At 38.1% G+C, this 21893-nt stretch overlaps 1 protein-coding gene across 1 annotated transcript in view; it reads left to right on the forward strand.

The window, feature by feature from the left end:
* The window catches only part of GREB1L (GREB1 like retinoic acid receptor coactivator), a 132057-nt gene that overhangs the window by 86010 nt on the left and 24154 nt on the right, over positions 1-21893 (forward strand). Inside the window, exons 8-19 of the mRNA XM_053976060.1 lie at positions 1296-1433; positions 3325-3462; positions 3799-3918; positions 5643-5780; positions 7555-7740; positions 13358-13684; positions 14536-14664; positions 15274-15408; positions 17288-17485; positions 18284-18464; positions 19837-20029; positions 21447-21580. Of these exons, the coding sequence (XP_053832035.1) occupies positions 1296-1433; positions 3325-3462; positions 3799-3918; positions 5643-5780; positions 7555-7740; positions 13358-13684; positions 14536-14664; positions 15274-15408; positions 17288-17485; positions 18284-18464; positions 19837-20029; positions 21447-21580 (2017 nt within the window). The remainder of the gene's footprint in view (positions 1-1295; positions 1434-3324; positions 3463-3798; positions 3919-5642; positions 5781-7554; positions 7741-13357; positions 13685-14535; positions 14665-15273; positions 15409-17287; positions 17486-18283; positions 18465-19836; positions 20030-21446; positions 21581-21893) is intronic.

Below are 21893 nucleotides of genomic sequence, written 5' to 3' on the forward strand. Positions count from 1 at the left end.
TCCCCAAAGCTTTTGGACAGTTTACTTAAAAGAAACTTTAACACCACGTTTGTTACATCATATTTAATGACAGACCAGCATCTCCCTCCAAGGGCCCAGACCTGGTGGTCTATTTTGTTAGCCATTCAATGTATTTCCTATGAACATGGACAAGATTTTCTGGTAGGGCAGCAGCAGCAGAGGCTTCTGTGATTGTTCTTCATGTCAGTTACTCTGTCTGGCAAGGAAGAACTTCCTCCCACCCTCCTCCACCAAATGGTGTGTGGCCTGAGGGTGAATGTGTTTGGCAGATCAAGTTGGTCTTTGTCTTCTGTTTTCTTTAGCTGGCTGTTTTAGTAGGACATCTGTAGGTGAACTTAGCCTCCTTTGCCTGCTTGTTGCAAACTACTTTCTGGACTGATGCTGAGTTAATATTCTTTCACTCTGGTTATAAGAATTTAGACTTGCCAGTGTATCAGCATCCGAATGCCAATTTTTTCAAGTAAATTGCAACTATGAAATACCTGATGTTAAAGGGACTTACATGCTGAGAGGTTTGGAATCTGTTTTATACTGGGTAAATATTAAAAGTTGTTTGTTCTTCAGTTTATCCTCTAAAAAATAAGATTTATACCTTTTAGCCTTGGTAAAGTGCTCTATGTAGTTTGTTAATTCATGCAAAGAGTTTGGGCTCAAATATCCTTAATTTTTACCCAGATTTATAAATGGGTATACGCTTTTTATAGTTTTACAGACAGTAGTGCTGTAAGGAGGCTGTGTTTTTGGGTTTGGTTTTTTCTGCCCTTAGTCAAGTTTAGTTGTGTCTGACAGAGATTCAGTAGCTTGTTGTTGAAAATTTCAGGTGATAGAGATTCCACAACCTCTTTTAGGTAACTTATTCCAGTCCTTATTCCCTATGCTTGCTGGCTGCAAATTCCATAAGCTTCCTCATGTGAACCATGAGATAACTGCATTTACTTGCCTATCCCATGAGGCTATTCTGAGGAGCAATGAGATAACCCTTTCTACAGTTAAAATATTTTTTGAGTGTGTGTAAGTGCAAAATATTGTGGAAGAGATCAGTCATGGGTTCAGTAGATTCTTCTATAAGATTCTACAGAAACGTCCTGTTAAATGTTTGTTAGAACTCCTGAAAGACACATGGTAGTTTCTTAGGAGTGTAAACAAATTGTTTGCAATTTATGCAGAGATGAGTTTTGATAAATGAGTATGTAATACACATTTTTTCATATATATATATATATATATATATATATATATATATATATAAATAATTAAACAACTTATATTCTCAGATTCTTCAGTGTTCAGTCCAGCAAAATCACCTTCTGCTGCTGTTAACTTAAGTGGAACACAAGACCCATCCCGGAATAAGAACATTGTGAAACCTCTGGCTCTGTCCGTACAGCTCGTAGGAAAGGCATTTGCTGCAGGTATGGCTTTGCTTTCCAAAACACCTGAGAGCCAATGGAATCATCAGCTTAACAGCCAAGAAAAGAGAGTGTAATTTTTTTGGTGGAAAAGGGAAAGGAAAACATTCACTAGCATTCTCCAGAACTCTCATATTCTTGCAGTCTTCAGCAAAGAAATTTTTGCAGTTACTACTGTCCTGAAACTTGAGCCACACCTTGACTTTCAGATTTAAAATTCTGGTAGGAGAGTAGTGATACGTCTCTCTGCACCTTCCTAAGATATGCAAGAGAGCATAAATGTCACCTCTTGATATCACACTGATTCCTGCCTCAGTAATTGAGAGTTGTGTGCAGTTCTGCATTTCTAACAATTATAGTTCCTCAATATACATTTAGTGGAATTTAGTCTCATTTTAAGGAGTTTTAATAGATCTGCTTTTTTAATTGCTTATTTCTGTATTGTGTGTTTAATGAATTATAATCCTCAACTATGACATCTAAGTTCCACACTGATACTCTGTTGGGGTAATCTGATTGTTTTTTACTTTAGGTGGTTTGTCTTTAAGCAATAAAAAAAGAAATCATCATACTTATTGCAGGACAGTATGCTTGAATAAGAAAATATATCCATTTATTTGGTTTATATATGCACATGAGCATATATATATCACTTTATACATGATGTATTACATCTGCTATTTGATACAATATGGTGTTGGTTATGGTACATAATACAATTATGTTGTATCTAATAAATCATTAACAGTTCTTTGTGCAAAAATAGCTTTCCCCCCCTCCATACTTGTATGATTTTATTTTGCACTGAAATTTCTTCCCAGCTTTTCAACCACTTCTGTAACTGACCCATGTTCACCATATCTGCCCATACAAAATTGTTGACTCAGAGTAGAAATGGGGAGCTTACAATGGGTGAGTGAGGTTATTCATATTTTGCAATTGGCAATTGTGCCAGAATTTATTTGGATGTCTGCAGCTGGGGAGTTGCATTGTTTTAAGCTACATACCCACATCTCTAACACTTTCAGTTGCAGCTGCCATCAGCAAGCTGCTGCATCATCTCCTGGTGTTGCTCCTGAAGTATGTTCTTGGGAGCTAAATCCTTGTGAATCTGGCTGATATCAGCAAGGAACTGGAGTTCCCACTGGCCTCCATGTTGGCAGTTTATGCCATTTTTTTTCTTCTGCAAAAACTGTGTTCTGAAAAAGAATGAGAACGAGCTCAGATGAGTGATGGTAACTTCTGGTGATCATCTGTTGTTGTAGTTTAATTTTGTATGGATATAGTGGGTCCTGCCAGAGTGTCAGGCTTGCTGGGACTGGAGGATCACCTTAGGCAGAGGTAGCAAAATTAAGCATGGTTTGCCTCAGTAAGACTCAGGCCAGGTACACTTTGCAGCAAACTGCCCTGTCTTCCCCTGCCCAGAGTCCTTTGCTAAGGCTTTAGATGAGAGCTCTGTAGTGAATTACCGTGCATAGCATGTGGATGACTGGGAGAAATTATGTAGATACACACAAGTGGTTTAGAAATCTTTACAAACTGAATTAGTGATGTATGTTAAAAAAAAAAACACTGTGTAAGAAAATACGTCACAAACTTCCCAATGATTTTGTATGTGTGCAATTTATATTGTATTTTGGTGGGGTTTTCTTTGCATTTTTTCTTCCACCTATCTATCCCTTTTCACCTTGAAATCTGGACACCCCTTTTCAAGGCTTGGATTTTGCAATGTGAATGTTTCTCTGCCGAGTACATTTCATGCTTTCCCTGGAGTATGTTTTTCTCAGTCACACATCTTGCCCTGTTCTTTTGCATCAGTGTGTGGCTGTATTATTTTATTTGTTTGTTTTCAAGATTGTCTCAAGCTACACACTCTGTATTTTATTATACTCAGCTCCTCTTCCACTGCGTGCCACGGATGTTGCTAATGGAAACGCTAATGGAGGAAGAAATAATGCATTGAGTACTACAGTCTCTCGGCCAATGCCTCACTCGACATCTCCAAGTCCTGGCTGTGCAGCTGGAGATCAAGGTAAAGAAAACATCTCTTTTTTTTTTTTATTCTAAGCTGCATTGGATGTTGAGCTTGAAATTTGTGATTTTGTTCTTCTTCCGATTGTAGCTGTTTCTACAGTTCAGTCTTTACAGATCCATTTGATTTTTGGCATGACCATTAATGATAATGCTGAACATTTTAACACAGGTAACAATTTTTTCACATCATAGTCTGGTTTTATGTAAATCTAGTATGAGGCTCTGGTGCTCTGAGATGTGATACCCGCTCAGCACTGGTGTGAAATGGAGTGTGGGCTGGAAATTGATCATTTGGGAGGACAGAGTGTAAAATCAGTTTTTGCTTTCCTTCCAGCATCTATGTCCACTTCTGGACCACCAAAGAAACGTCACCGAGGATGGTCTCCTGGGTCCCCAGTCCCACCTCCTGCTTTAGCAGTACCTGTTCCTACGATCCGGCCTTCGACAAGAACAGGTAAAACTTGAACAACACTGAGATTTCATTTGTTAAAACGGGAACTCAGCCAGCCCAGCAGCCCCATGCTGCACCTCTCACGTGTTGGACAGCAAACATAACTGATCTTGTCGAAGTATTCAACCACATCATGGAGAGTTTTTCAGGTGACCCCAAAATAGCACATACGATTGCTTGGTCCTGGTTGTTGTAATCTAAGATGCAACACAGGGAAAGTAAAACTGCTGGGGGAGAGAGAAGAAAGGAAGAGTCAAATAATATTATTAAATTATTAAAGCTAAAAGAAATCCCTGGTCCCTCAACTGTAACTGAGTTGTTCTAAAATTGTGCAGGTGTATGGATATATGAATATATTTCAAGGATTTTTCGTTAGCCTTCACCTTGACTGTTGTGTTTCAGTCTGGTGTGGGATGCTACAGAGCCTGTACACTCTGTTTCTGCATGGGAAAAACAGCTTTATATAATTTTGGCCTAACAAAGGACACTGATACTGATACGCTAGGTGATCTTCAGTTAAAAGCAGAAAGTGAGGCCAAATGTTACTTGTGTGTGGAAAAGCTGTAGGAGTTTAATATCATGACATGAAATAGAATTAATTACGAGTACTCACTGATATTCATGTAGATACCTCTTTATTCATAACTGTTAATAAAACTGTTCACTATTTGAGTACTTTTCAGTTGAGAGATTTAGCATATTTTCTAATGGGGAATAAAGAGTTATTTATTCTTCTCTCTATAGAGTGAGAGAATAAGCATCCAAGGAATGAAAAAAGCCATTCATCAATATGCACAGTGCATTTTTAACTCTGCTCCTGAGGACTTGGTTTTAAGATACTTTGGAATTATATTCAGAGATATTTATCATAGGAGGAAGGGTTACATGGTAGTGCAGGCCTGCTTATCTGAACACCTCTAATTGCAGCTTTTGTCAGTTTCTATCTTCAGAAACCTGTTGAAGAGACATGATATAAGGCAATCTCCCCTTTTTATTGGGTTTGTCTCCACTAATCTGTTACCTCTCTTGTGTACTCCATTTTCTATGAGTCTTTAGTAGTACTTTTTTCTGTTGGATAAACAGTTTCCCCTGGTAAAATGTATGCATTCATTCATCCTGCCTTTGATGTTTTTCTATTGATGGCATGGTTTGAAAAACTGGTTGCAAACCACCAAATGAAGCCTAAGAAACTTGTGAAGCAGGCCTTACTCTGAAACCTGATTACAGGTGACAGAATTGTTGCACTTGGTTTCCTTTACTTGTGAAAGCTGCTGTTGCTCTTTAATGAGTAAAGCCTGATTTTTATCCTTGTAGCAACTATCTAAGGGCAGCTTTGAGATTTTGGCCTGCTTTTATTTTTCTTATCGAAATATATTGTAGGTCAGAAGTTGAAGCAGTTTGCTCCCTTGTATTGAGGCAGTACTGGGGGTTGGCCTTTTGGCTTAGTACTTGGCTTTGTTTAAAGATGCATATTCAAACCTGTGGTTTGCTCTCTCATTCTCACCAACAATACAGTGGTCAGAAGAAGTTTTATTTTAGGGGTGGGGCTACAGGGGGGATATAGGCTCTTCATTTAAATTACTTAAAACTATGGCAGGAAATGCAGAGACCTTTTGAATTTTATTACAGTTAGTGATTTGCAGTAATTTTTTTCTTATTTGTTCATAAGGCCAAATCACAGTATGAGCCTTTTAGTAATGGAAGTCTCTCTTTTCTTTATTTTATAGAGCCTCTTTTGTCAGTCCCAGTTCCTCAATCCATGTTAACTGGAATTTTACAGCCTCAACCCATCCCAGCAGGGGAGACTGTAATAGTTCCTGAAAACCTGCTGAATAACTCAGGAGTCAGACCAGTGATTCTGATAGGTAAGTCTTACACTGGGGAATCAAATGCTGCATTTTGTACTAATACACACTCCCCAGGACAAAAGGGGGTTTATTTCTTTTTGTTGGTTCTGGTATGCAGTACAATGCTGAATTGGTTTGTCAGAGATAGTTTCCTTTAGTTGCTCAATATTTAAAATCGAGAATCAGGCAATTTCTGGAGAACCTGATTTGCAAACAGGTCACCACTAGGTCAAATTTATGCTGAACCACTGGCCAAATCTACGTTTTATACAAATAAGATTTTTGTAAAACCCAAGAAGAGAACTTCTTCCAAGTAATGAAAATAGCTTTCCAGCTATTAAACTTATAAACTTATAACAACTTATAAACCAAGCAAATATTTCCTGCAACATTTTTAGTTCAGATCTTGAAGCCCCAGAATTCTACGTGAGAACCAGAAAATTGATTTGCACTGACTAAACAGAAGTAAATCATACTAACTTTTTGTCATTTATAGTCCATAGTTCTTGTAAGCAATTGAGATAACAGATCAGGCTTCAGGCTTTTAAAATCCTTTAGCTGTATAAAGGACTTCGTTAACCCTTAGAAAGACATTGCTTTAAGAGTATGATTTTTAATATGAATATGCCTTTCAACCTGAGCTATTTGGGCATAATACATTTAAAAAAGACGGGTCAGCCAGTGCTGCCAAAATTTTGATGAGTGATTTTTTTTTTTTTTCACTCTAAATTTCTTTTAGGTCCAATATAGTATAGATGGTCATATAAAGTAGCTTCAGAGTCAACAGAGCATGCCTGTCAATACAGTCCGTGGAATAATTTACCTGAAGGAATGGAGAAGTTCTCCAAGTCCTCACTTGCACAGATAATTTTAATACACACAGTTCCTGGAGAATTAACAGGACCATCTACACCAGTTAATCTGTCAAGGATAGGGTTACGCTTCTGGTTTGTTTTGCTTAGCGTTGTTTTCTGGAAGCCGATTATAAAGCTCTAGCATGGTGCTCTAATGGTTTTCAGAGAAACACTTCCTTATTAAAGATGAGGGTGCCTACAGCCATCAGCTTAAGTGCAAATTGAATGCAGCCCTTAGGCTCTTGGAGAGCTGCCATTAAGTCCTCAGTTAGGCTAAATGTTAGTGGCCCTGAGAAACAGTGTCCTAATAATAGTACAGAACCAGATGTACCCAAAAGGATGGATTTGGCAAAATCTCTGTGGAAATGCTTCTTTTGAAACGAAAAACATTTTGAAGGAAAATAGGAGTTAGCCTGTGCTCATGTGCCTTACAGAATAGCATGTTTAGTTGTCGATGTTTATTTTACCTGTTTATGAAAACAGAATGGGAAGGTGGCAAGAAAGTGAAATCAACCACAGCAATACCAGTGGCTGAATCAATGCTAATGTGACTTATGCTGCTTTTATAATGTTAAGATCAATGTACTTTTGCTTTCATTGATTTTTCTTCTTTGTACACTATATTATGGAGAATCTGTATTTAAAGGTCAGGGTAAGACCCAAACAGATAATATTCTCATCTGTATTTGGATAACAATAGTTATCATGCAGTTAATGTTAGTTCTTGCAAATGTATGTGATCACTTGTTGTAAAACACAGCAGAGGATCCCTGGCCTATAATTTATTTTTAAGCTATTATAATGCCAAGAACAGTCATTGGTGCAATGTGTTTTGCCAGACAGCTTTAAGAAGATGTTTGGAAATGTATTATTGTGCAAGATTTCATGTAATAGCAAATTTCATTAATTTCTGGGGGGGTTTGTTTCTTTTATCATAGGCTATGGCACTTTACCTTATTTCTATGGAAATGTTGGTGATATTGTTGTAAGTCCCTTGCTGGTGAACTGCTACAAGATTCCACAGCTGGAAAACAAGGATTTGGATCTCTTGGGTTTGTCCAGCAGTCAGCTGCTAAGTGTGGAGAATATGATACTTTTGACTATTCAGTATCTTGTCCAGCTAGGTAAGCAATTTGTCATAAGTACGTGGTTTTATTTGAGACTGTCCTTTTTTCTTCATACCTTCTTTATGTCCGTTTTAGGGCCAGTTTTCTGGCTGCTTTTCTGGCTGGAAGAGGCAAGTGGCTCCATCTAGTGTGTGTGACTTTGCCACTTTGTTCCTGAAACGGAAGAAGTGAAGTGAATTTAAAGGCTGATACTGCTTCTACTCTCCATATGGGGATTGACCAGGTCACCTTTGTGAAATGGATTTGCAATGCAGATAACTCATTTTCTTAGGGTATCAAACCATCAGTTATCACAGCCCTTTCTAAGGACACTTGGTCTGTTTTATTCAGTTTTGTGACAAATGCTGGCAGATGTGTGATGGTTGTCATTGTTTTGGTGACAGCACTGTTTACATGAAAACCGCATTTGTTATTCAGACTAAGGCAAGTGATTCAGTGCATATCTCGTTCTTGTAAATGTTTTTGAAATGGACTTTTTGCAAGTTTGAGAGCAAACCAGCAAGCCACATGTTTTTCTCTTATTGCAGGTCTAGTCATTTTCTCTACCTTAGAATAAAAAAGCAGTGATAGCAGCAAGGTTTTAGAAGTTAAAAATGCAGGATAGTGTTGGGAAACTTCCACGGCAGTCTCACCCTAACTTTTGTATTTGAAAAGATGCCACTTATCATAGGGGAGTGTGAAGTTACTTTTGTGAAGAGCACAGTGCATCTGTAATACATAATGGTATGAAATATGCAGGTGCTCCAAAAGCAGCACAACTGCTGATAACCTTACAGTTTGGGGAGCAAATGTGCCCCAAATGTGCCGGTTTCACCGGCAAGTGAAAAGTGCTTACACTTTGCTCCAGTTCTGTAAGAGACAGGAAGGAAACCATTTTCCATGTTGTAATACTCTCTAAGTGACCTGTTAGCTTTGTTTATCATTCTCTGCCTCACTAGTCCATTGGATGCCATGTTAGAACTGACAAAGGGTTTGATTTCTTACAGGATGTTTTTCTGTTACTTTCTTTCAGTGGGCCTAAATTTGTTATTTGAGATTTTCTTCTTTATTGGAAAGTTTGTAGAGTGTGTGTTTAAAAGCAGCTGCTTCTGGATTGATAGAGGCAGCTTGCAAATTTGTAGCCAGCAGATAACAGCATTTCCAATTAAAAATAAACTATTTATTGAAACCTGTGAATCAGTGAATCATGCTTCATGAGCAAGGCCAACTTTAGATGTATGCAGCAAGTCTATACTTGCTGCAAACTAAAGGAGGCTTCATGCAAAGCTTCTGTAGCAGAACTGTGTTTATTGAGCACTGTGACTTCAGCATAAAGCAGCTCTCTTATTAGCAGGTGTTTAGTTTGGCTTTTTGTTCTTAGCTGGGCAAAGGTGAATAGTTTCCTATTTGACCTTATGTGGAGATGTGTGCCAGTACTGTAAGATGAAAGAGTCTCATGAGGAGAAAAGTAAAAACATTCTGTAGAGGAGGGGATCAAAACATGTTGCTGGTTTGAATATTGCTGTAAACTTAAAGCTGTTGGAATTGTGACAGCTGCACCAAACTGTAGCCTTTGTCCCATGTTGTTAAATCAAAGCAGATTAGAGATAATTGGAGGGTGGCCAGATTCAAAAGTTTTTGACAAGAAGAGACAAATACACCTATAAATTAACAATTTATTCACATAAGCCTCTTTTTTTTAATTGAGAAAATAGGACTAAAATGTAAATGTAAATATTGGGAAAGAGTAAGATAAAGGCAAAGATAAAAAAGCAGGCAAAAGCGTGATTATCTTGCCTAATTTTTTTCAGATCTCTCTACTTGTATAAAATACATTTGCAGATGACTGTGATCACAGATGATAAGAATATTATCCATGGAAGTACTCCTTTTTTTGGAAAAAAAAAAAAGGATATAGCTGAGAATTCCTGTCAGTTTTCATGTGAAATTATGACAACATTAATTGTAGGACGATGCTATTGTGTTTTCAGGAATCTGCTGAGCAACTCGTGATGATATTACAAATCAAAGTAAAAAAACCAAATGCATTTCTGATGCTTTAAACCTTTGAAGACTATATGTAGTTAAACGTGTGGTTGTGAGCTGTAGCGTTGCTATAAATAAATTCTACTGACTGTGATAAAGGAATAAGTAAAAAAAGATAAGGAAGTGTGTTTGATTTTAGTGAGTTTTTTTAGTCTACCTCTGGGACTTACTCGGATTTCACATTTGTTATCTTTGGCAGCATCCATGGTGAAGTATTCTCAAGCTTTGTTTTTACACTTGAGAATGCCCATATTTGCAGTATGGGTTACATTCCATCATCTGTAATCGTCAGCTTTTTACTATTGCACTGCCATTTCTACAAAAACAATCTCAGCCTATGCAGTGCTAAGGTGGTCTGTGTTCCGGTTGAAAAAGATTTCTGAATCCTTCGTTATACCACCTGTTTAGGATTCTGAAATCATTCTTCCTTCTCTCTTGTTGTGATGCATTTGAATAATTTTGAATCTATATTTTGTATGCTGTGACACCCAGAGGTGTTTTGTAATTTTAATGTCCAAATGCACATCCAGACTCAAGACTCTTGCAGGGCTTTGTTTTGAGTGGAAGAGATAGTCAGAAACTAAAAGCAAGAGCTTAATCCAACAATTCTCCTGTTTTAGATGGTTGGAGAAGTAGTCTCTGTGGGATGTACCCTGAAGTTTGTCTAGCCAGAAATGAGTGTCAGCCAGAAATGGATGGCATTTGAATATGTTGACTTAAACTGTGTAGAATAAAAGAATAGAATCATAGCAGCATTGAATCACTTAGGTTGAAAAAAAAACTTTAAGATCAGTGAGGCCATCATTAACCCAGCACTGCCAGGTTCACCACTAAACCGTGTCCCCAGCTGCCACATCCATGTGTCTTTTGAATGCCTTCAGGGATGCTGAATACACCACTTTCCTGGGCAGCCTATTCCAATGCCTAGCCACCCTTTCAGTGAAGAAGTTTATCCTAATGTCCAATCTAAACTTCTCCTGGCACAACTTGAGGCCTTTTCCATCTGTCCTGTCACTTGTTATCCGAGAGAAGAGACCAGTCCCCACTTGGCTACAGCCTCCTTTCAGGTAATGGTAGAGAGCAATGAGGTCCTCCTGGGCCTCTTTTTCTCCAGGCTAAACAACCCCAGCTCCATTCCCCATAGAACCTGTGCTCACCAGTTCCGTTGCCCTTCTCTGGACATGCTCCAGAACCTCAACATCCTTCCTGTAGTGAGAGGCCCTGAACTGTACACAGGACTCAAGGTTTGGCCTCAACAGTGCTGAGTACAGGGGGATGATCCTCTCCCTGGTCCTGCTGGCCACATTATTTCTGGTGCAATCCAGGCATTGGCCTTGGCCACCTAGGCATATATATGCTGGCTCATGTTCAGCCAGCCATCAACCAACACCCCCAGGTGCTTTTCCACCAGGCAGCTTTCCAGCCACTCTTCCCAAGCCTGTTACACTGCTCGGGGTTGTTGTGACCCAAGGGTGGGATATGGCACTTTGTTTTGTCGAACCTCAAAACATTGTCCTCAGCCCATTGATCCAGCCTGTCCAGATCCCTCTGCAGAGCCTTCCTGCCCTCTGTCACCTGCAAACTGCCTGAGGGTGCTCTCATACAGAATTACTGAATATTGTCACTTGAAAGGGACCCATAAGGATCATCAAGTCCAACACTTGAGGGAATGGCCCCTATGGGGTTTGAACCTACTACCTTGGCATGATTAGTACTGTGTTCTACCCAACTGAGTCAATCTCACTCAATCCCCTTGTCCATATCATCAATATAGATATTAAACAGACTGGCCCAAACACTGAGTCCTTGGGAACACCACTTGTGACCGGACACCAACTGGATGTAACTCAGACATTAATATTTTATTATATTGTTTCTTTTGCAGTTTTGTTTTTGAAATCAAGATGATCATTTGCATGCTCATTTCTGTAGAGAAGCTTCTATATATTCCCTTTTAGCATCAATATATTTTTTTTAGGAAACTATTCACAATCAAAATCAATATCTATAGTTTTGTCTTATATCTCATCTGATATTAGGTCCATTATTTTTCTGGACAGTTGTGGAGAAAGACTGCCATACTTTCTTATAAGTAATCTGAGTGAAATTCTGTGTATTCTCATACTGAGAAACTGCTCTTCCATTTGTACCATTATTTTAATCTACTTGGATTCATGATGATGACCCTTGTGTTTAGAGCCTCTTTCTTAAGTAGCCTCCCTCAATCAGCAAAAGCTTGCTTTTATTTCTGTTAGTGGGTAGCATCATTTTCAGGGGTTGATATGTTACTTTATTTCTGCAGAGGAACATTCTTCTCTACTGATATATGTCTAGGGTTTTTTCTAAATTTTGAGATCTTCAAGGACCTAGAATGTGTGATGCTTTCTTAGAAGGAAAAAGAAAGTACATTTCCAAAAGAGAACTGTAAAAGAAAGAATTATGCCCATGCTGCGTTAAATTTGACTCATCAGAATTTTTCAGTTTGCATCAAAAATGGAAACAGCCTTGCACTTACAAGTTTATAGTTGTCTTACCATCCTATGGTAATTGGATGGTGACACTTTCCGTATGTTACTTCTCAAAGAGGCAAAAATGACAACAGGTGGCAGTTGTTACTGATTCTGTGCTGTGGGTTTTTTACCCACACCCTGTTTCTCACACAACCTTTCTGTTTCGTGGCCTGAAAGAAAACATAAAACCAAACCCAGTATTTTACATCTCTCTGTTATTTAACCCCCCCCCCCCCCTCGTTTTTGCCATAGAAAAGCAAGCTGCTGAAGTGTGAAGCTGACTCCTTTGGCACTGATATGAGATCTTGGCAATATAAGCCATGGTTACTTTTTACTCTGTGTTCATGAATGTTTTTTAAGTGTTCCTGAATATCTTTGACAATGAGACAAAGCTAACTGAACAGAACGTTAATTGAAGTTCAGTTGGACAACTGATGCCAAGATAGGGTGGCTTATATTTCTGTCTTCCAGTTCAAGTTGACAGTACAGTTGACAGAGTCTGGGGAATGTAGATCTAAAGTTACATATTCTTCTTTATGTTAGATGCTTGCAGATTTGCTAAATTAATTTAATTAAGCTAAGGAAGAGGTTAAACATGTTTATTTGCATCCATGCTTAGTTGATTAGTATGCAAGATGAGAAAAAGCAAAGCAAAGAGCACTTAACAGGCTTTGTCAGGCTGCATGGCTGTGATTAGGCTACAAGGATAAGCATTTTGATTTTCTGCTGCAAAAACATATGGCTGCATGCTTAATCCTTCTCTTCCAGGCAAAAGGCACATATTTTCCCACTCCCTTGTTTGTCCCACCAGTTACTGAAGCTAGGAGTGAGGTGGAATACCTCATTGTTTGGAGGAGGAAAAAAAAAAAGGCGGTGGTGGAAGAGAAAGGCTTCTAAAATAAAAAACCAAGAATAAGCCACGTGGGTAGATATCCACTGAGTAGCAAGTGGGGTTTTTTTAAAATATAAAAAAATGTAGTGAAGGAGCTTGTCAGATCAAGACAGACATGTAATTATTCCTGGTTCAATAACATTTTTATATGAGACACTGTTCTTCTATTTGTTTGTTTTCATTGTAGGTCCTGACCAGATACCCCTGAGGGAAGAATTTGAGCAGATCATGTTGAAAGCTATGCAGGAGTTCACTCTGAGAGAGCGATCCTTGCAAATGAGTGCACAGTGTATCTCTGTGTCACCGGGTCAACTCCCTTGGCTTGCCCGGTTAATCGCCAGTGTGTCTCGGGATCTCGTGCATGTGGTCGTCACCCAGAATTCCCTGGCAGAGGGCATCTCGGAGACCTTGAGGTCTCTCAATGAAATGAAACATCAGCAAAAGCTACCAGATTATGTAGTTGCCATTTGTGCATCAAAGATTAGAGGAAATGAATTCTGTGTAGTGGTTCTAGGTGAGTATATTTGCAGACTGCTTCAAATGGAAATGCAAATTAATTTTCTTGAGTTATTGATCCAGTTTTTAAATCCCTTTTGTTCTTTTTATTCTCCTTTGTATTGTTGCACTGCAATGTCACAGTTTACTATATGTTCAGCAAGACTTGGAGTCCTGAGGTCCATGAGGATATAGAAAAATTTCTTTATGCTAGTCATTACTACTTCTTGAGAGGCCTTAGACTTTATTGTTTGTGTGATTGCCTTAGAAAATATCTTGAAGTGACCCAGTGGAAAAATAGTTGCTTTGTCTTTGTTTCCTATAAAAATTGCAATATTTTACATGGCTTAGTTTTCTGCAGACTGCTTAAAACAGATTGTGCTTTTCATCCTTTTTATCCTTATTTTTATCCTTTTTATTCTGCACTGATGACTGTCTGTGGTGTTTGTGTGTGAATGAATATGTCTGGATGGAAATGAACTTTGACTAGTCATCCTTCCTTCATAGGCAGATAAATCAGTAATGCCATTTTTTACTTTTTTTACCTTTTTTCTCCCACACTAGGGATAATTACTTTTTTCCTATTTATCCATTTAGTCTAAGGTGCAAATATTTATTTTGAGTATCATTTGTCATACAAGTATGCAAAATGATGTGCAATTGCAAAGAACCTGCTAAAATTAGTTATATCAACTAATTCTCCAGTCACTAATGAAGTAGATTTGAGACTGTTCTCCCAGTCTACTGGGTAAAGGTAGTGGAGATCCATGACTGAAGATCAGAGTGCCCCAGACTTCTAGGATGAGGAGGTTGTCTTGACAGTAAACTGTATTAAGGTTTGCACTCACACCTTTCCCTTCTCTCCTCCAGGTCAGTATCAATCTCGGGCCCTTGCAGAGAGCATGCTTACCACCAGTGAATTTTTAAAAGAGATTAGTTATGAGCTCATCACAGGGAAAGTTAGTTTCCTGGCATCACATTTCAAAAATACATCTTTAGGTGAGTGATTCTAAGAAACAGAAGTTCTAGCCAAGACAGTCTTCTGTTTTGGGTTGGTGTGTCTCCTGTTCAGCAGTTAAAATGCACATGGATACAGCTCTGCTCTCTCCATCCAGAAGCATTCTATTCCCCTCTCCTCCTTGTGTGTAAAAGAGTGCTTGTCTCCTTCACCTGTGTGGTGGTAGTTCATAACCCTCTGGCAAGACATTTTTAACCCTGTCTCAGGTGTTGAATAGCAGGGCATGTAAGGCACCCATAAATACACAAGTGTTTTCTAGTTTGTGCTTTTAGCAAGGTTTTAGAGGTTGTTTTATAGTGTGTGTTTCTTTGTAATCATCAGATGTCACCAGTAGCTGTAAAGCCACAGACCTGAAATTATACAACTGTGTTTTCTTCTTCTTCTTTTTTTTTTTTTTCCAATGAATCCAATTGGTAAATCAGTAGATAAAAGAGAAAAGTATTCTGCCTCCCACTCTTCCCTGTATCCCCAGTACCTTGCCTGAGTGCAGATTTGACATCAGCTATATGAGAACATGGGTGTATGTAATGTTCAATGGTGTTTCTCTGAAATGGTTTCCAGATTATTTGGTGTTCCTAATTCTGATCTAGGTGATGATTTGGACAAACTGCTGGAGAAGATGCTACAGCAGAGAGGGGAAAGTGTCATTATTCCTTTTAATGGAGATGTTAGTGAGTGTGTGTCATCTCAGGAGGCAATTGCCATGGTTTCTACACAAGAACCAGGTAATTTTTTTTATGTGCAAGATATGAAAAAAGTGAGTAGCTTGTTAAAAGTCAAAATGCATATACCTCAGGAGAATCTGAGGCCACATTTGCAGTCAGTGTGCCAACCTTAAAATACTAATACTGCCAGCTAAATGTAGCAATACAGCAGTTACTCAGACAGAAAACCTCTGTAATAACCTTCAGCAATTTTTTTCCCTGGTGTTTTTATATTCTCTAAGCTAAAACATGTTATCTTCTGTTAGGCATCAGGCAGAGTAGAGGAGATGTTTCTTTTTAACACTGACAGAATGGATTCATCTGATCTTTTTGAATGGAGAAAAGAAATGTAACAGGTGTCCTCCTGCCTGGTAATATGTATTAGAGACTTGTTCTCTGAGGCTTAGACATTTAGGGAATGTGTTTTAAGATCTTGGGTTGAAAGTGGTAGGCAAGTGTAATCTGTAATTTGTTGATCTGAGATGTGTCTTATTCAGCATAATGTGATAAGATACTTAAGTGCAAAAGGTAAGCTAGGATTTCCTGTCTAAAATTGCTAATTTTCAGAATTGTTTAGCTATTCAGAGTTCTAAACTTACTTTCCTTTTCCTGTCACAATAATGGCAAAAGATACACTGAGCTGTTGTGAACACTAAGATTCTTTCAGGTCCAGTATCAAAGCAAATTCAACCTTCAGTAAAGCTTTTTTTCTGTGAAAGAAAGGTATGCTCTTGGTTCATATTAGTTAACTTAAATTCATCTATTTGGTGTTAAATCTGAATGGAAGCAAAATGGTTTATTGTCTCCACATGCATCAGGAGATCCAGCTAGAAGGGCAACCAGGGACTTTGCTCTGGCACCCTCAGAAGTACAAGTCTTGAGCTTCCCCAGAGGATTAATTTGAAGGGAGAATGATCTTTAGATTCTGAGCATTTTTTTCTTCTTACTGTGTACTTTTTTTTAAACCTTCATATTTTCTCAAACAATTGTTCTGAGTTCATTTTGTCCTTAACATATGGCCGTACAGTGGTTGAAGCTATTGAGAAACTGCCTGAATAAAAAAAACAAAACAAAGAAATAAGTCTCCTAGGCAATGAGAGGGACATTTCTTCCACAGCAGATCTGCTGAAATGGACACTAAAGCATATTTGAACAGGAGATAATCACATGGGCACACACACACACTAAAACACATCCCTGTGTAAAACCAACACAGTAGAAAAAATAGCATAAACAAAAAAACTGTAATACCCTTATAGGATTTAATCTAGTAATCTGCAAGTTGAAAAGTGGTTAATGAAACATGGATTGTTGGACATAGAATTTACCTAATGGAAATACTGAAATGGAACATGCTTTTTATTTTGAGGAAACAAAAGTGCTCTGGTCGGTCTCTCAGTTCTCTGCATCTAGTGTGATACTGATGTTCATTAAGTCCAAATAAATCTGAGTTTCAGGAGAACATTGGAGCTTTGTTCCTCTCTCTCTGCTTTTTATTATATGTACACATGCACATCTTTATATATATCTATATATGTGCATGCATATTATGTATGTGTTGGTTCATTTAACAGAATGCATTTCGCTGTGTTGGCATTGAGATTTCCTTGGGTCACACTGTTAGAAATCCTTAAAACACTTAGGGCATTTTAAAAAATGGGCAGTGCTGTACTTGAGGTCATCTGATATATTACCACATTTTGATCAAAGAAAGAAAGTTGGCATTTGTGATCTGGACCAAACTCTCCAAAAGGTTGAGATTTATTCTGGTGAGTGATTTTATTTTTCCTGATAATAGAGGGTAGGCTGTTTGGAGGGTCATGTTTTGCTGGGGGGGGGTGGGAAAATAAACATGTTTCTTGCTGTGTTTTGTTTTCTTTTTCAAACAATCACACTCTAGATTTGGATGTTGATACCTTCCAAATTTACCAGCCACAGCTCACAGTTGCCAGAAAGCTCTTGTCCCAGGTTTGTGCTATAGCAGACAGTGGCAATCAGAGCCTGGATCTGGGCCACTTCAGCAAGGTGGACTTCATCGTGATAGTGCCCCGTTCGGAAGTCCTGGTGCAGCAGACCCTTCAGCGGATTCGACAATCAGGTGAAAGGGAGGGGAGGGCAAACAGCTGATAAACTCCAGTAGGTGATGTTATTACATCATTACTGGTGTAAGGGGAAAAGTAAGTTGCTCCAATAAATCTTTTGTTCTTGTAGTTTGTGTTTTATTTAACTTTAAAAAAAAAAAAAAAATTACAAAATCATTAAGACCCTGGAAAATACCTAATTGACCCATATTTTAGAGTAGTTTATTCCTACTTCTTTAATTCAAATGACATTCAAAGTTAAATGCATTGCACTATGCCTAATTTATGAATATGACAGCAATATGTCTTTACAAAGACTAATTGTATTGACACAAACATTGAAGCAGAGCATGAAAAGTATGATATGATGTATGATACTATATGATACGATGCGATACTAGGGAGAATCAATTTTATATAAATTAATGATATTTGCAAAGGAAAGGTCAGAGTGACTTTTTCTAACTCAAACAATATTAATATATTAGCTTAATGTAGGCAAGATTGGCCGAGGATTGATCATAGAGCATACCCCACTGAGTGCTGCTTTGGAAACGTTTGTGGAGGCCTGATGTTTTCCCCCATTTTTTGATAATGTGAGAAGTTTTTGAAAGGTCTTCAGGCACTTTCTAGAGGAAATCCAGGAGCCAAGGAGCACATTTTGGCCTCCATTTTTAGAGAAATCGCATTTGGATAATCGTCTTCCTGCTGGGGCCTGTCAGTGGTTTGGTGGACAAGTGGCAACTTCCCATTGACCTTTCACTTTTGGATGCACTCAAAGGAAATTATTTTTGTTGTATTCTTCTTTTTGACAGGTGTGCTTGTGGATTTGGGCCTAGAAGACAATGGGACAGCCTATCAGAGAGCTGAGAAATACGTGGTTCGGCTGGACAATGAGATCCAAGCTAAATTTGAAGTTTTCATGAGGCGAGTGAAGCAGAACCCCTACACGCTCTTTGTGCTGGTTCATGACAATGCCCACGTGGATTTAACAAGGTAGCTGCTCCAGTCTGCTGAAGGAAAACCATCCTCTCCCAGCACCTTCCCCTTAGGTTTTTCAGAAGACTTATGATCTTAGACGCATATTGCTTTGTCTAGGCGCTTTTAAGGCATTTTGGTTGCCCATGATATTTGTTACCTAATTCTGATTCACCTGAAGCTAGGTAAGACTAGTTTCAGATTATTGGATGCCTAACAGGACTCTTTTTAGGGTTCTATGCTATGGTGCTGAAATCTGGGGGGAAATGCTGGATTTTGCGAATTTCTTTGTTCTTCTTGCCTTTTTTTTTTTTCTATTCCTCTTCTTTTTCTGTACTCAAAACCAAATGTGTCCAATGCCCACAAGCTGGTTGTGCTTTAATTCATGTTTTTATCCCTGATAATAGTGTTGTTTGTGATATGAGAAAGCTTGCAGACATTTAAGTCTGCATTATAAGAAAGATGCCATAGCTTCTGTAAGAAAAGGATTTAAAGAAACTGTATTGAATTTGGCTTGAGGTCTAAACACAACATGTACAAACATGCAAAAATATTTATTCACACCAAATCACAACTTCATACTGAAAAAAGAAAGAAAAAAGTAAAGCTGATTATTCTGTTCTTTTTCCATGAATAAACTAAGGAGAATAATGTGGTTTAAACATGATGTATAAAGTTGTGGGATTCTTTTCCATATTAGAAATAGTGAAAGGTGTCCCTGCCCATAGCAGAGGAGTTGCAACTAGATGATCTTTAAGGTCCCTTCCAACTCAAACCATTCTATGGTTCTGTAATAAGCAAACTATTCTCCTTGAAGGACAGCTGAAAAGAGACAAAAGCAACATTATTTCTATCTGGTCTTCCCATTCACTTTTTTTTATTGTCCTTGCTATACTTTGAATTTGGAATTTCTGAATATATAATGGAAGTAAAGACAATTTCAGGAGCTCAGAACATCAGTAGATTTTCAGGCTCTCCAGCCTTTCAGAAGTTTGTTATTTCAGACTGGAAAAGCCACTGGATTTCATAAAATTACTGCTATATCCTATCCCCACAGCTCATGGAACAGTGTTTCTTAATGAAGGGGTTTAATCAGCTTTGGATTATTTTTGGTTTCCTCTGTGTGATACTTTTTAAACTTGTCACACTAATCCACCTTCTCACTGTCAACAGATTTCCATCCTTTATTTAGGTGTTTGTTGTTTTCCCTTGTTTTCCTGAGTTTACCCACAGAGAACAGTCAAATGTTTTTTGAAGTCTTTTACCTTTCCAAAGAGAGTTTTTTTGAGCCATGGTTCTCAGTCATTTAGAGATTTTTCTGTAGGAAGAGAGTAATCCATTGAATTTCAGGACATCAGTAAGGCAATTCTTTGTATTCTTATTTCTGCAGTGCCATTTCAAGTTCCCTGTCACATGGTGAGCCTAATCATGGTCTGGCTGATAGAGTTATTAATTGCAGGGAGGTGCTTGAAGCATTCAACCTCCTTGTTCTTCAGGTCAGCTCTTTCCCTTATGCCCTGCAAACACAGCAGTCCAGGATCAGCTCTAGCAATGAGGTACATTGGATACAATCTGACACTGTGGTAAGTGTTTAACTGTTAATTTTAACTCTGAATTTTAATGGGGAATTCACCCCTAACAGAATCTAGAAAATGTGTGTGTTGGGAGGGAGCTCTTTCTCTGCTTGAGTTTATTTGCTTGGATTCCAGATAGACAGCCCTAAGATACTGATGGTAGAGGTAGCAGCTGATATTTAGGACCAGGAATTAAACAGTTTCCCTTATCCGGTCATGCAAGATGAGAATTCACTTACTCTGTTCTGGTCAGACAAAGCTATGTAGGCATGCCATAAAGCTCCAGAGCTGGCTTTCCCTTTTGAAGCAGTCTGACTTTTGCCTGTAAGTTATATGTCACATAGCCTGTCAAGTCTGTTCATTATGTTCCCAGTCCTAATTAAAGTTGTGTGCTAGGTTAACAAGTTTTGGTGTAGTAGGTGCTGTCATTGTGCAGAGGAAAAATCCTGTTGGATATTCTGCACTATTAACTTTTTTCAGCCTTTCAGCCAGCTGATTCTGAGGATGTTTTGGATAAACCTGCTAAAAATAGCATTTTCTCCTATTACTTGTTTGGTTTTTATATCAGATTTGACTTTACTGTGCTGAGTGGACCATTAGTTTCTGCAAAGTGTCTTAAAATGGGAGCTGTAAAAAATAATTAATGTAAAATGACAGAATGAATGAATATTCTAAGTTTGCTTTTTGGTTGCTTGTTAATATAAACCATGTGGTGACCTTCTAAAATGGTCTAGATAATTTTTTGTTTCCCAAAAGTAAAAAAATTAACAACTTTTAGTCTTCTGATTAAAAAAATAACCCACAAAAAAGGGGAAGACTGTAGGAGGTTAATTACATTCCTAGCGATTACTGCTGATATAAATGCACTGGAGAACATGCTGTGCTTCCATCAAAGGCTCGTGAAATTTGAAACACAAATATTCTGCCTTTCTGATAGCTGTCTGCAGATTTACATTCCAAAAAAAAAAAAAAAGATTTATTTGTGGTTTCCATTAGAAAAGCATGTAGACTCTGACAATCAAGAACAACTTTGGAAATTAACAATCCTTCTCTTTTCAGGTTCTATACTAAATAGAAATGAGATGACAGTTGTCAGTAGATTTAAAGCCAGAGATAGGGAGTCAGAAAATAATTAGCAGGATTCTAGAAACCCCCTGCAGTCGCAGGTAGGAGATACACTGAAAAAATTTGCAAGGACCTACACCTGTCTTTCCTAGCTGTAGGCAAATAATAAGTTAAGTAAAAAAAAAATTTACATTTTATTGTATTAATTGAAACAAATAAATAGCATCACTTAGGGAGAATGGATAAAAAGAAAGGATTCTTTGGTTGGGAAAGTGCTTTCTGCTTATTTGTTTAAAATGACACAAGAAATAAAAATTTGTTCCAGAATACCTTATATTTTTGCTGTTTGTGTATGAAACAGGATGATGCAGCAAATGAAGAAAAGCTATACTTTGGTTTGAATGAATACAGCAAATCCCTCCAGTGGGGAGTCACAAGTCCCCTTTTGAGATGTGATGAAACCTTTGAAAAAATGGTCAACACGCTTTTAGAAAGGTAAATAATAACATGGAAACTTGGGATTCTGCCCAGTTGGGATCTTAAAGATACATCTTTATGAGCCCCATTACAGGGGATGAAGACATGGTGACCTTTGATGTTGATCTTGGAAAACGTGAAGTATGTGCAATTTTATTTTTGTAACAAATTTAGTGCAGTTAAAGCAGGGAGTGGATATCCTTCATTTGTTTTTAGAAGACATGGGGTTCATTCAGCAGCAAGCTGGGCTCAGCTGTGCTTCTCTCTTGTTTTGGCTCAGCCATCGCTGAGCTCAGAAGTTACCAGAGGTTTCATGCCTCACCACTTCTGG

Source organism: Vidua macroura, chromosome 1, assembly GCF_024509145.1.
Source record: "Vidua macroura isolate BioBank_ID:100142 chromosome 1, ASM2450914v1, whole genome shotgun sequence".
In the NCBI taxonomy this organism is placed as follows: Eukaryota; Metazoa; Chordata; class Aves; order Passeriformes; family Viduidae; genus Vidua; species Vidua macroura.